Source organism: Prosopis cineraria, unplaced genomic scaffold, assembly GCF_029017545.1.
Source record: "Prosopis cineraria cultivar Desert tree isolate PC_DT_omini unplaced genomic scaffold, ASM2901754v1 PC4, whole genome shotgun sequence".
NCBI lineage: Eukaryota > Viridiplantae > Streptophyta > Magnoliopsida > Fabales > Fabaceae > Prosopis > Prosopis cineraria.
The window spans coordinates 3,512,916-3,526,758 of NW_026555335.1; the positions used below are offsets into that span (position 1 = coordinate 3,512,916).

Consider the following 13,843-nt stretch of genomic DNA (forward strand, 5'->3'; position numbering starts at 1 on the left):
TAAAGCATAGAAAATTATTGAGGACTAGAAGTCAAAAATAAAACAAGAGAAAATTTATCCAAGATAAAATAAATTATAAGAATTTAATTTTGAACCAAAACAACAACAAAACAACAACAACAACATAATAATAATAATAATAATAATAATAATATATAAAGGAGAAAGGATAAATTATTAATATATATACTCCATCCATTCAAAATATAAGGCATTTTGAAAGGTTGGATGTTAAAAAATATAAGGTATTTTTAGTATTTTTAAACTATAATCATTACATTTTTTAAAGTGCCCCTATAAATAAATTACTTTATATTTGTTTTAGAATTAAACACTATATTAAATAGAGATAAATATAAAAAATAATATTAATTTAAAAATAAGTAATTACTTTATATTAAAAATATCTTATATTTTTTAATAGAAGGAATGTGTGCATGCGTTTATAGTTATATTCATAACTTAGTGTGTATTTAGTTTTCAGTTTATCAAAAATTTATTTATTAAAAGTTCATTTGGTAAAAGTTAATTTAATGAAAATTAGTTGTTGTAATAAAATTTATATTTAGATACATATTTTTAAAAATTAGTTTGATAAACTGAAAGGTATTTGAATTATAATAGTAAAATATACTTTTAAATATACAATTATCAAAAAAGATATTAATTTATAATAATTTTTAATTTTTATTATACAAATATAATATATTTAAAATATTTAAAAAATATTACAAAGATTTTAAATAACATAAAATTTGATCTATAATGTTAAAAACTTAATCTTTAATTATTTTTACTTTTTAATTTATAATTTTAAAAAATATAATAAATATTTGTAATTTTTATTATACATTAATATCAAAAATTAACATGATTAATTATTCAATTTATAATGTTAAAAACTTGATATCTAATTATTATTATTTAAATAATAATTATATTTTTAATGAATTAATTATCTTTTAACTAAAAGAATAAAAAAGTAAAATAACATCCACATTTCAAACTCATATTTAAAATTCACCAAGAAATAGAGTTTTAAAATTCACATTTCAAATTTATTTTAACTCACTTTTTAAAATTTATTTTGCTTCCTAAAAAATTATCTAAATAATTTTTAACATCTTAAAAGTTTAAAACATCATCTCAAATGTTAAATAAGAGAAAACTGAACACACCCTTAATATACTATATATTGTAAAAAAAAAAAAAGACGAAAGGGAAGGGAGAAAAACGTGAGCCACGGCCCACCACCTCAAATGCAATTAAAAAGTCAAAACCTACATAAATATCATTTTAAAATACCCACCTTCGCTCCTTCCTTACAGCGCCGAGGTTGCATGCAGCTTGTGGGGGGAGACATTTAATGTTTAGATGTGACTTCAAGATTTCTATGGCCAAGCTCTTAATGAGAGCTCTTTATAGGCTTAAAAAAACAAGTAACTTGACGTATTTTTCATGTACATGCCAACCATATTTGCTGTGGTAATTTTTACAAGCATGCTCCGTTATAATTTTGTCTAATTGAATATGATACATATGCTAGACTATATGATAAACTGTCAAGAAACTATAAAAAAATATAATTGTAAAATTTAGTGAGTTGCTTTAATCATGCCAAGCATATTTGTGACTTAATGCGATGGTTGTATAAGATATCATATTTCATTTAAAACTTATTTGTGTGTATTGTGATTGTTGCATATCATGCATTAGTGACTAGCTGAGGAGATTATGTTGATGAGATGGATGTAGATGTTGATATAAACATGCATGATTGTGATTATGTGGTTTGCCTTTATTTCGATCATAATTGGCCTTTTTTACAGCCTCGTTCTTTGATACTAACTTGGTTGGGTCTGTAAAGAGTAAATGTGGGGCAATGATACCTTAGTTGTATGTATTGTGATTGTTGCATATCATGCATTATGAGGAGATTATGTTGATGAGATGGATGTAGATATTGATATAAACACACATGATTGTGATTATGTGGTTTGCCTTTATTTCGATCATAGTTGGCCTTTTTCAAAGCCTCATTCTTTGATACTAACTTGGTTGGGTTTGTAAAGAGTAAATGTGGGGCAATGACACCTTAGGGCCCCATTCCTCAATACTTATCCAGCCAAATATGTAAAAGGGGTATAGGATAACGATACATTTAAATTGAGTTATTTAATAAGGAGAGCCATAGTTTGGGTTTAGACTCTATATCTTTGGCCATATATATTTCAAGTTTCAAAGATGTCTTGGTATATTAACTAGATCGTAGATAAGCCTATGATTTTAATCAATGGTATAAGGTTGGATGGAACAATAAGGAAGGGTTGCCCATCTTGCATGAGATTATATGCTGCATATATCTACCATGAATGATGGCCTATAAATTGTTATACTAGTAATTAAATAATGATAATCAAATTATATGTACGCACAGAGTGTTGTTTGGGTATAGTAATTAGTTTGTACATGTGTGGTAATATTTTGGATTATTGAAACATTAGTATTCACCCTTTTTCTTTAATATTTTTTAGGCAAGCCTAGTGAAGCTAAGAGGAAGCATATGGAAGCTTGAAACTTAGCTCAAGTAAGTATTGAATCCCACTTTAATTTGCAAAACAAACAATTGTTAGTTTATGACTGATTTATTATTTGATATTAATTACTTAAACTTTTTTGTATTTCTTTATGTCTACTAGGAGTGCTATTAGTTGAAGCTTGAGGCCATAAGAAGTACATGACTTAATTATTTTAAAATAAATATTTTATTATAAAATTTTAGTGTTAAGATTTTGAGAGAGAAGTAAATATTTAAATATTTGTTATGAAATATGACCCGCATATTTGCAAACTTTGACTGGCTTGTACTTTATAAAGTTATATCTATCAACCATAGTAGGGTGATTTTTGTGGTTAAACTTTTATAACTTGGATGGTCCTTTTTAACTGCCTTAATTTTTTTCCACCAAAGTTGGTTTTTAAACGTTGAATCTTTTTATATGGTAACTCCTTGAAATTTAGATTAATTATTTTTTACCATGATTATCTTTTGAAAATAAATTTAAAAATTAATTTTAAAACTTTTATACCATGGTAGCGATTTTTTTATTTAATTCTTTTATCACCATAATATTTGGATCAAGTTTTTGGGTTGGAAATGCTAGGTGTTGCATTTAAAAGGGAACAACATTACATCCTTTTTAATGTTTCAGGAGTGACTTAAAAATAATCATATAATTAATAAGTCATCAATATTATGTGATTTAAAAATTTAAATAAGTAATGTATATGTGGTATAATTAAACCAGCATTCGTTTGCCGGTCAATGTTTCCACATGGATGCTTATAACTCGGCTCCAACATACTTCGCTCTTGCTAAATAGGGGATTTAGGATATATATATATATATATATATTGAATATACATACTTTAAAAAAACTTAGACACCGGTTTTAAAAATATTTTTAATAAATAATAAGCATATAATTTTGTTTTATTATAATATATGAATTTCTCTTCATAAAATATAATCAGGTGGCTTCTTGCATGGAATTTGAAAAAGTAATTTAAACTATTTACTATTCATGAATCATGCAATTTGCTTTAGATTTAATGCTTTACATGGATACACATCTCTGTTTGAACTAATTTTTTTTTTACTTCATTCATAATTATTCATGCTATTCGAGATATTGGTGTTGTTTGAAACTGTTTTTATTTTATTGTTTTGAGAACTAATATTTTATAAAACACATTTTGAAAATAAAAAATAATGAAAATAGATTTTTTTTTATTTTTTCTTGTTCTCCAAAACAATAATTTCAAAACACCTAAAAATTATTTTTATTTTTATTTTTTAAAACAATATTTTGTTTTTTTTCTTCTTTAAAATACTTTTTAAAAACATATTACTAAACAAATTCTTTTATTCTTTTATTTTGGAGAACAAAAAATTATTTCCAAAATAAGTTGTCAAATAGGCCCATTATAGCTCATTTCTTAGATTAAAATGAGTTCAATGAGTTAAATCATGGATGAAGCTTTAAATGAATAGCATTGCATCTCCTTACGATTTTCATAGATATACTGATATTGATGATTTAAAATTGTTTTATTTGAAAAAATAATAATAAATGGCTGGCTTATTCTTCTTATTTCTTTCACGAAAGGTACTTCATTCGAAGTCTTAACAGCCATTCAAAAAAGTTCTCCTAAGATTAGAAATGGAAATTTAGCTTTAAAGTTATTAAACCAATGCCTACCACAATGTCTATGTCGGAGTATGGAAAAAAATTTGCAACCACTTGTGTCAATCCTTACATACAACAAAAACAAAATCACACAAATATGCAATCATAACACATAATGGACAAGAAATATATGTCATTTTGAAAGTAAAAATTGTCATCTTTTGCTTGTCACTAATTATACAATAGTTGTCCCCTATTGCATATTTCAAGTATTCTAAGAAAAAACTATTAAGATTCTCAAATTCTACCTCAACCTTTTGCATATGCTATGGGAATAGTCCTTTATTTGCATCAAGCAAAAAATGTACATAGCAACATGCCTCCATAGGAATTTTTTAAATGGTAATCATCTAACTAAAAAAAGGCACACAGCCTTTTATAAAACCATCTCTACGAATAGCTAAACATATAAAAATTCCTTTGAAAATAGTGCTATCTTTAAATGAAAACTTGTCATGGTAACTTCATTGTGCTCTACTTATTTTTTTCTGACAATAATTTTACATATTTTGGTATCTTGTAACTTGTAGCATGAGAACCTTTACACTCTTCTCTTCCTTTTTTTTTTTATTTCCCTATATAGTTGCATTTGATGAACCTTGACTCCATACTTGGTAGTCAATTCATTATCCATTAATTCATGACTCACTAGGTTCAACATTCAAAGATCCTTTCAATTTATCTACTATCCATTAGGTTGATTAATTAGCCTAATACAAGTGTGCCTAGGTTCATGTCTTTATCATAGAAGTTACAACATTTGGAGCAGGGGAAGCATCGATTCTCTAAGGACAGCCATTTGAGACACAAATAACAATCACCCTTACTTTTTCATTTTTTTATTGTGATATGTCAAAATTCTCTTGAAATGCATAATCCTCAAAACACTCATAAATTCATTTACATCTATAAACAACAAATCTCTTTCTAAATGCACTTTGCCATTAGCATCATACTCAAGTCCTTTTACCTTGGCATTCTTAATAATGTCAAGGATTTGAAGCTTTTCTGTATCACTATCACTTGTGGAATTTTCAATGCCATCAATGTCAATTTCAGGATCATTGCCTTCATTATCTTCTATATTATTCAAAGTAGAATTATCAACAATCTCTTTACTCTCTTCATTATTTTCTACTTTATGATCATCATAATCCTCTTTAGTATTCATAAACAATTTATCAATAGGAGGATTACTTTTATCCCAATTATCAATATCTTCAACATGAGTTATATTATCGCACATTGAATGGAGATTTGTAGGTTAAAATAAAAATAAAATCAGATTTAGGTGCGTGTACATGTGTATTAGATTTTCAAAAATAAATCATACTACTTTATCATTATCAAAATAAATAGATCGAGCGCCAACGAGTTCATATTCAGTCAAAATACTGTCTAACTGATTATCATTATCAATTAATTGATTTCACATGAATGTTGGCCAATGACTGATGTCGGAAAAGAAGTGGGGAGTATATAAGATTTTCCCCTCCACTCCTTACGAAAAGCAAAGCAAAATTTGATTGAAATTGGAGGCGTGCAAGGTTTGTAGTGCACATCAAGCCCATGTCCTACAACAGTGGAGGCAATATACATCCAATATATATAAAAGAGCTCAGCACTCCTCATTGACTTTCTCCTTCCTCCCTTCTCTCACACACCGCTTAGAAAATAACGCTTATAGATCTGACTTGCTAACTTGAGAGGAAAAAGAAAAAATTATGCAAATATTTTATGGTACCTTCTTTCCTTGCGTTGTTCCGTAGCTTCCATGGATTTTCATATTTTTCTTTCTCAATCACTTTTTTTCTTCTTCTTTACAATGAAATTCATATAATCGTTAAAATAATATGATTTAAAGATTTATTAACATGAGGGGTAAATTATATGTTTTTAATATAAAATTTTAATATAAAAATAATTTTAAGAATATTAGTTAATAGATTAGACTAAATTATATGTTTTTAAAATAGAGAGGGAATCCGTATAATTAAAACAAAATATAAAAGTGATCGGAGTATTTTGCTTATTTACTATTCTTTAACGATATTCCACTGTATTATTGGTGTTGTTACCCCCCCCCCCACACTTCAATTAAAATTAAAAATAAATAAATATTAAAATCTTGATTACTCTTTATCTTTACACACGCCAAGCAGGAAGACAATTTTTTTTTTTTTTACATACGACGGCGTGAGGAATAAACAACATCTTTTTCTGCCAACGTACGACGTGAACAACATCATCCCAGTAATTCGTGGTTTTTAATAATAACAAAAGAATCAAAATGAAAGAAGTATTATTACTAATATACACAAAATTAAACTGAATGTTACTGCCAAATGATGACTGGCATCGATGTAGCATCAGATTTTTTGTTGGATTCGGCAAGCGCCCCTGCCAATCCATCTCATCTTAAATCAAACATGATGTTCATTTCATTTATCGAACTGTTCAAAGTTTAATTTTAGAATTATAGAGAGAGAAGAACAATGGGTCAATATTTATTTATATTTCTATACGAAGGCCCTGCAAAGTCCGAGCACCGAGAGTCTCAAGAGCATCTCTATCGTCCCATATGGCTCGCATAGCATGGCTCTCCGATCAAGCTCCTTCCGCTGGGGATTTTCATTATTGATCTGCCTTCTCGAAGAGACAATTTGCTGCAAGGGAAATTGGTGAATTCTCAGACGAGGTGAGACTCTTGAAAATCCTTGTTTTGCTATCTCGATCTTCTTTTGGGATTTTTGCCTAGGCAAAGACTTTCTGCCGAGTGGGGCGGAAAGAAGCCAAATTAGTATGGTAATGTCGCCTTATTTAGGATTTCTGAGCTGGATCTTTTTTGTTTCTCTTTATTTGTTGAATTTTATGGGCATGAAAACTGTAGTTTCGAAGATTTAAGAGGGTTTTTGGTCTCGCTGTTTCGTGTAGATGGGACCTGGGGTGGGATCAGCTGGCCCATCTGAGGTTGTGGTCAAGAGCAGGAACTCTTCGGGTTGTTTAATTGTTAGAAAGAAAGGAGATGCGTTGCCAGGTGGGGTTGGTTCTTCCAGCTCTCAGAAGCTGTATGATAAGAAGGCGGCGATGAGACATAGTATGGCCTCAAGTGATTCAGGATCAAGCGATGAATCATTGTTGCCTCCTAGCAGAAGGATGGGTCCTGAGACTGTTCGTGTCGGCAATGGTTTGACTTCCTTCCAACAGGGTATGGTTGCAGGGAGTGAATTTGGGAGAAGGAGGGATCGAATGGCTCTATCTAGGTTAAATAAGGAGGGCTTGGTCAATAAGAATGGTTTTGAGGAAAGGGAAAGAAAACGGGATAGATTGGATTCATTTGATTTTGATGAATATGAGGGTAGTCATGTGGAAAAGACACGAAGGCATTTTGATGATCATGAAGTTGGTTTTGGTGGAGGAAGGTACATGGGATCAATGCATGGCATTGAAAAGGAATTTGATCCTGGGTCAAGCAGACCCATTCATGAAAAAAGAAATAACTCTTATTACGACAGGTCTCTTGGCTTGTGCATGGGAAAAAATTTAGATCATAGCAGGTTTAAGATGGGCAGGGATGAACCTCACCTCCCGCTACCCTTGTTGAGAGAGAAGTTTGTGGCCAATGGAGATGAATTCATCAGAATTCAGGGAAAAAATGGTGTTCTAAAGGTGAGGGTTGGTAAGAAGAAGGTGGGCGGGCCATTAGACCACTATGATCACTGCAAACAAGTGGAAAGTCGATTGAGTTTGAGGAGTGAGGGGACTACTGCTAAGAGGAATGATCTGATCCGTTCTTCATCGAACTTTGAAACAGCATTTGCTGAGAAATCGAGCCTAGTTCTTAGGCGAGATAAAAAGAAGATAACATCAAGAAAATCATTGTCAAGCAAGGACAGTAAGGGTGATGCTTTGGATTCAGAGAACAGTGACACATCATCAAACCTGGGACAAAAAAATGCTGAAGCTCGCAAGTCTGTGAAGAGGGTAAGTTCTGAGGATGAACAGGCTTCTTTGCATGAAAAGCTTCCAACTGCAAGAACAAAAGAAGGCAAAGCCAGGGGTGGTAGTGGTACAGAGAAGCAGAGACTACGGGAAAAAATAAGGGAGATGCTGCTAAGTGCGGGCTGGACAATAGACTATCGGCCTCGAAGGAACAGAGACTATTTAGATGCTGTTTATATTAATCCAGGGGGCACAGCCTACTGGTCTATCATCAAGGCCTATGATGCACTTCAAAAGCAACTGGCTGATGTTGATAAGGAGGCCAAGTCCAATGGAGATGGATCTTCCTTTGCTCATTTTTCAGATGAGGTGCTCAGTCAATTGACAAGGAAAACTCGGAAGAAGATGGAGAAAGAACTGAAAAAGCAGAGAGGTTGTAGTGAGAGTGATAGTGAAAAGGAACCTCATACTAAGAGATCTGCCAGCAGCAAGCATCCTATTCATAGCTTTGATTGTGATAGCAATGAAGAGAAATTAAACTCCACTATAAAGCAGGGAAATAAGTCAATGAAAAATAAGATGACTGAAAATGCTATTTCGGGTGCTAGCTCTAAATCTCATAGTCCCGATTATCACTTAAATGAGGGCTCAGAAAAACAACTCTCTGGATGTGATCCCCATCTGCTATGGAAGGGAGAAGTAGAAAGCATGGAGGATGTGCACTCTTAGGTTGCTATTTTGACTGGGGACTCAATTCAGAATCTGGCTTTGTTCTATGTACAGGAAAACTGACAGTGCTTTCTCGATTCTGGGACCATGTAGTTAAGCCAAAAACTTTAGTATCAGAAGCAAAAGCAAGTAATGCTGGAGGGATGGATGACAAGAGGTGGATTCATTGTGGCTGCTGTATTAAAATCCTCACTGTTTGGAAGATTGAGACTCGTGCAGGAAGCAAATTGTGCCTGACTTTCAATACATATATTTGGATTCTAGAATTTCTCTTCTGCAATGCCAGATAGATACATGGAATAAACAGAAATCTTACTCCCACTCCCTCGAGTTTCCACCTATCCATGCCTCCATCTTCTTGATAATCCTTTCAGAACTATCTCCTCTTCTGGTTCGGCAGGACACACTGGTTAACCTGCGACAGCTTCACCAGCTGATTCATGGCTGCCCCAAGCACTTTTTTCTTTTGAAGATCTCTATCACTCAATTTTTTGTAATTTATTAATGAATTTGAGTGCTCGTTTGGTCATCTTCAGGACAGGAATTGGAGAGGTGAAAAAGGCCATCACGGAAACCAATGTGCGGGTTGAAATCAACCAGGATGGTTTTTCTTGCTGATATTAGTACTGGTTGTCTGGTTACCCCTCCTCGATCACATGCTAGAAGTTAGTAATTTCGACTCAATTCTAGTTTATGTTGCTGGCTGCTTCACATTTTGCTTTGTTTCCTGTGTTCTCTTTTTATTCCCATCAAGGTAAGATAGTGGGTGAGTTCAATTTTTTTGGCTGTGGGTCGAAATTCTAATCACCGGACAAAGTTAGTTTGAAGTAATATGAGCAATCTACTTTTGCAGCGATAGGAGCAATCTAGAACGTATACTTTTTTTTTTAAAAAAAATACAACTTTAAGTTAGTTTGCAGTTCCAAAATTTATAGTTTTCTTGTTCGCTGGATATTGGTAAAGTGAAATGCATCCAAAATTATAATGGCATTAAATGAAGTTTATACTTCTAGGGAGGCATTTCACAAGTGTTTGAAGGTCTGGAACAAGGGATTGAAGGCTAGGTGGATATAGGATGTGTATTGGTGTGTGTACAGAAAAGAAGGCACCAAATTACATTGCAAGACAAAGGGCCAATTACATGAACGATGAATCATAGGAGATGAAATGTTGAAGGTTTCTTTTAGCTTAAAAGAACTGAGGGGACGCAACCTTAACGAAACATAGGTCTTCTTCGAATGATGTTTTTTTTTTTTTTTTTCCTTTTAACTGAACTTCTTCGAATGATGTTAGACGCAGCATTTTCATCCATTTTCGGTTGGAACAGTCTCATCGCTGTCTCCTCCTTGTGAACACGCCAAAAAAACAAAATAAAAAAAATCCGAAGTTAAGCACTAGTTGTGACTGATAAATTTAAAAAAAAAAATCTTAATGCCTGCTTATTTTATGTTTTTAATTGGACTTGCTAACACAAAAAAAAAAAAATCTTAATAAGAGGTTTCTGGTGCTCAATTATTGTTTTGTCTCAGCTTTCAACTTGTGAGTAAAAAATTATAGTGTTCCCGCACTTCAATTACGTTTCATTTTGCTCGTGAAAATTACATTTCATTTTATTTTTTATTTAAAAAAAGATATAAAAAAATAGTGTTCTATGTAGGCTTGGGTGCTAAATGTATCTATATATCTCAACGTGAGTTTAAATTTTGATCCATCACGTGAAAGAATATGTAATTTTAAATGCTAATAAGACTTGCTTAAATTTGATATATTGTTACCGATCTTTATATAAGACACAGTTTGGAAGCTTTTTTGGTCCTTAAGACAGAATTAAAGTAATTAATGTTTTTATTGCTTTAGTCCAATAATTATTGTCATTTGAATTTTTAAACAACAACTTATTACTCCATGGTGGTTATTGATTGCCGAGAAGAGTGAAATTGAAAGTTTGCATTTTTTTTTTTACAATTTCAAAGTTATAATTAATATTTTTAATTAGTAAGAAGTTAGTTAATTTTATCTTATAGTAAGGACCCGAGGAAGCAATCAATTTTTTTTAGTCAAAAGAAGCTTGCTAAAAACTTAGTCCAAAAATAAAAATAAAAGAGATAAAAAAAACCTACCAGAAATGTAAAAAAAAAAAATGCAATTCGAAATTTTTCTATAGGTAAATACGAAAAATGAATTTATCCTTATATATATATATATATATATATATAGCAATCATCTCTTGTTAAGAAAATTAATTTTGTTTGAGACAAACCAATCAATTCTTTAAGTATTTTTTATTGTTTTTGGACTAAGTCGTTAATAGGCTTATTTTAAGTTTAAATAAAAAATAATTATATCAGCATTTAAGCAAGTTTTGTCAGCATTTAAAATTGTAGAGTCAATAATTTTTGTTAATAAGACTAACTATGTTAAAATTGCAAGACTATAAATATATTTTATAAAATTAAGATATAAACTTTAAATGAAACTAGTATGTAGCCTGTATAATGCACAGGATGGGAAAAAATAAAAAATAATTTTAAATAGATAATGATACTAAATAACTATTCAAAACTTAAAACGCTATTTAGTGAAAATAAAATTTTCTACTGGTAGCTATTGACATTTGCAAAGCACAAACTAATTCCAAACTAAAAATTTATAAATATCATAATAATGTATCCTACTAACTTTTAATTAAAATAATTTATGATACACCTGATATTTTTATGTAGATTTTTTGAAATTGTAAAATACAATTAAATTTAAAGCAAATATTAAAATGTTTGAAAATGATAAGCCGGTGATTAATCTTTAATTAATCTTGTATTTAAAAAATTTGAAAATGGTTTCAATAATTAAGATCAATTTGTTTTTCATTAAAACTTTATGAATGATTATTTATTTAACTTATTATTTTGAAAAGAATTTGCTCTAAATAAAAAGGGAATGAATATCAGGTCCAAAAGAACATAATTCCCAAAAAACAATTTAAAAATTTTAAATTTTTACTAATTTAAAAACATTCAACTATTATTATATGTTCTATACCAAGTTATTAATTTACCTTTAACATTAGCTTTATAAAATAACTAAGAACATTGAAATAAGTTAATTAATGTATATAAAATCACATACCATGATAAGAGATGGCAAATATAACTTCGTTAAATTACAAATTACAACCTCACAAATTGAAACATGTAAAATACATTTTCTTCATAACATTCTTTTCACTTGCATATATAATAAAAACTTGTGATTAAATGATTAGGCCAATCAACGAGGGAAACCAAATAAATCACATTCTATCACAAAAATAAAGGGATACCATCTAATTTTCTCACGCTTGTTTTGAAAATAACATAATCATAATAATTTAGTCGTAGAAATACATAAAAGAGAGAAAAATTATAATATATTCAATTAAAATGGTTTGGTTATAATGAATAAGATATCAAATATTATTGTTTAACTTGTCAATCGCATTGAACTTCTATCTAATGTTAGAGTTGAGAAAAGGTAAATACTTACAATAATGAACTCACATTGATGTTTTAGTGTGTAATGTTAATAGAGCTTGGTGCCAGTGTTGAAGTTAGGATCATGGTTAGGAGAGGCGAAACCAAGACTTTAGTGCAAGGAAAATTTTTATGTTTCTTTCAAATACACTATTCATCCTTTTTCTTTCTTTTTTTTAATCTTTGTTTCTTAATTTAACTTTTAATTATGATTTGTAAGTGCATCAAGCTAGTGAAAGACATTCAATGAGTTTATTCTTTAATCTTCAATCTTCATTCTCTAATTTCTTTTTCCTAACTAGTCCTTAAATAGTATTCTCGGGGTAAAGACGATACAAGTTTAATTTTGTCAAGTTATTTTTTCTTATATTTTTTAAGGATTAATAAAAAATATTGATATTTAAGTATAGTGAAATCATGGGTTAATATTCACTAAGCTTTGAGTTAAAAAAAATTGAATTTAAGGGGTAAATGTAAGATTGAAATATGTATAAAGTTTAAAATATTAAAATAAGATGTGCAAAGTATAAAAAAAAAGGAAATAAACTATAAAAATATAAAAATACATACCCTATTGATGTTATTTTCCTCAAGTGAGCAACAACACGTAGCTCTGCCAGTGCTTGGTACAGCAACTCTATGGCATGCATGGCTATTGTTGCTTAGCATACCCAGACTTACTTTAATAGAATAGCAAAGCTAATTATGAGGACTCAAGTGAGTTTAGGGTGTTCATTGTGTGATTGTCACTAGAATTTGCAATCAAGAACAATTCTATCTAAACCTTCGATCACATCAAACACCAATGACATGATAATTTTGCAAATTCTGTAGAAATGTGTGTGAGCACTCTGCAAAAAAGAAAAAAAGAATGTGAGTGCAAAAGATAAGATTAGGGAAAAGTTTTAAGGAGTTTCAAGATTGAACTTTGAATTTCAAATATGAGGGGAGAAGTGAGAAAAGTTGGGAAAATATAATAGGATGAAAACATGAGGTGGATTATTGAAAAACCTTTGATTGAGTTTCAGTTCTTATCATTTTTTAATCAAAATTTAAAATTATAAATAAGTAAATTAATAAGAAGTTGAGATTATTTGAAACGTCAGGTAGCTTTGTTTATTTTAAAAAATTAAAAAATAAATAAAATAAAATAGAATTAAGGACATATGGCATCGTCAATGTGGCATATAATTTTTCTTATTATTTTTAAATTAAAAACTTAAAAGTATAAATAAATAAGTTATTTGGAAGATGGGATAATTTCCTTATTATTTTTAAATTAAAATTTTAAATTTTATTAATTAAGAGGTAATATAGTTTTATTTATTTTTAAAAATTAATATTAAAAATAAATAAAGAATAAAGTCACAAACATGTAGCTGTTAGATACTACTTATAGTTATACTTTTTTAA

The 13,843-nt window shown here is 29.8% G+C and overlaps 1 protein-coding gene across 1 annotated transcript; it reads left to right on the forward strand.

Moving 5' to 3' along the window:
- Positions 1-6,690: 6,690 nt before the first annotated feature.
- Positions 6,691-9,773, forward strand: LOC129309773 (uncharacterized). The gene is made up of 2 exons (XM_054951485.1): positions 6,691-6,948; positions 7,185-9,773. Exon 2 carries the CDS (start codon positions 7,185-7,187, stop codon positions 8,919-8,921), a length of 1,737 nt encoding a protein of 578 aa, XP_054807460.1. The 5' UTR covers positions 6,691-6,948; the 3' UTR covers positions 8,922-9,773.
- Positions 9,774-13,843: the final 4,070 nt, after the last annotated feature.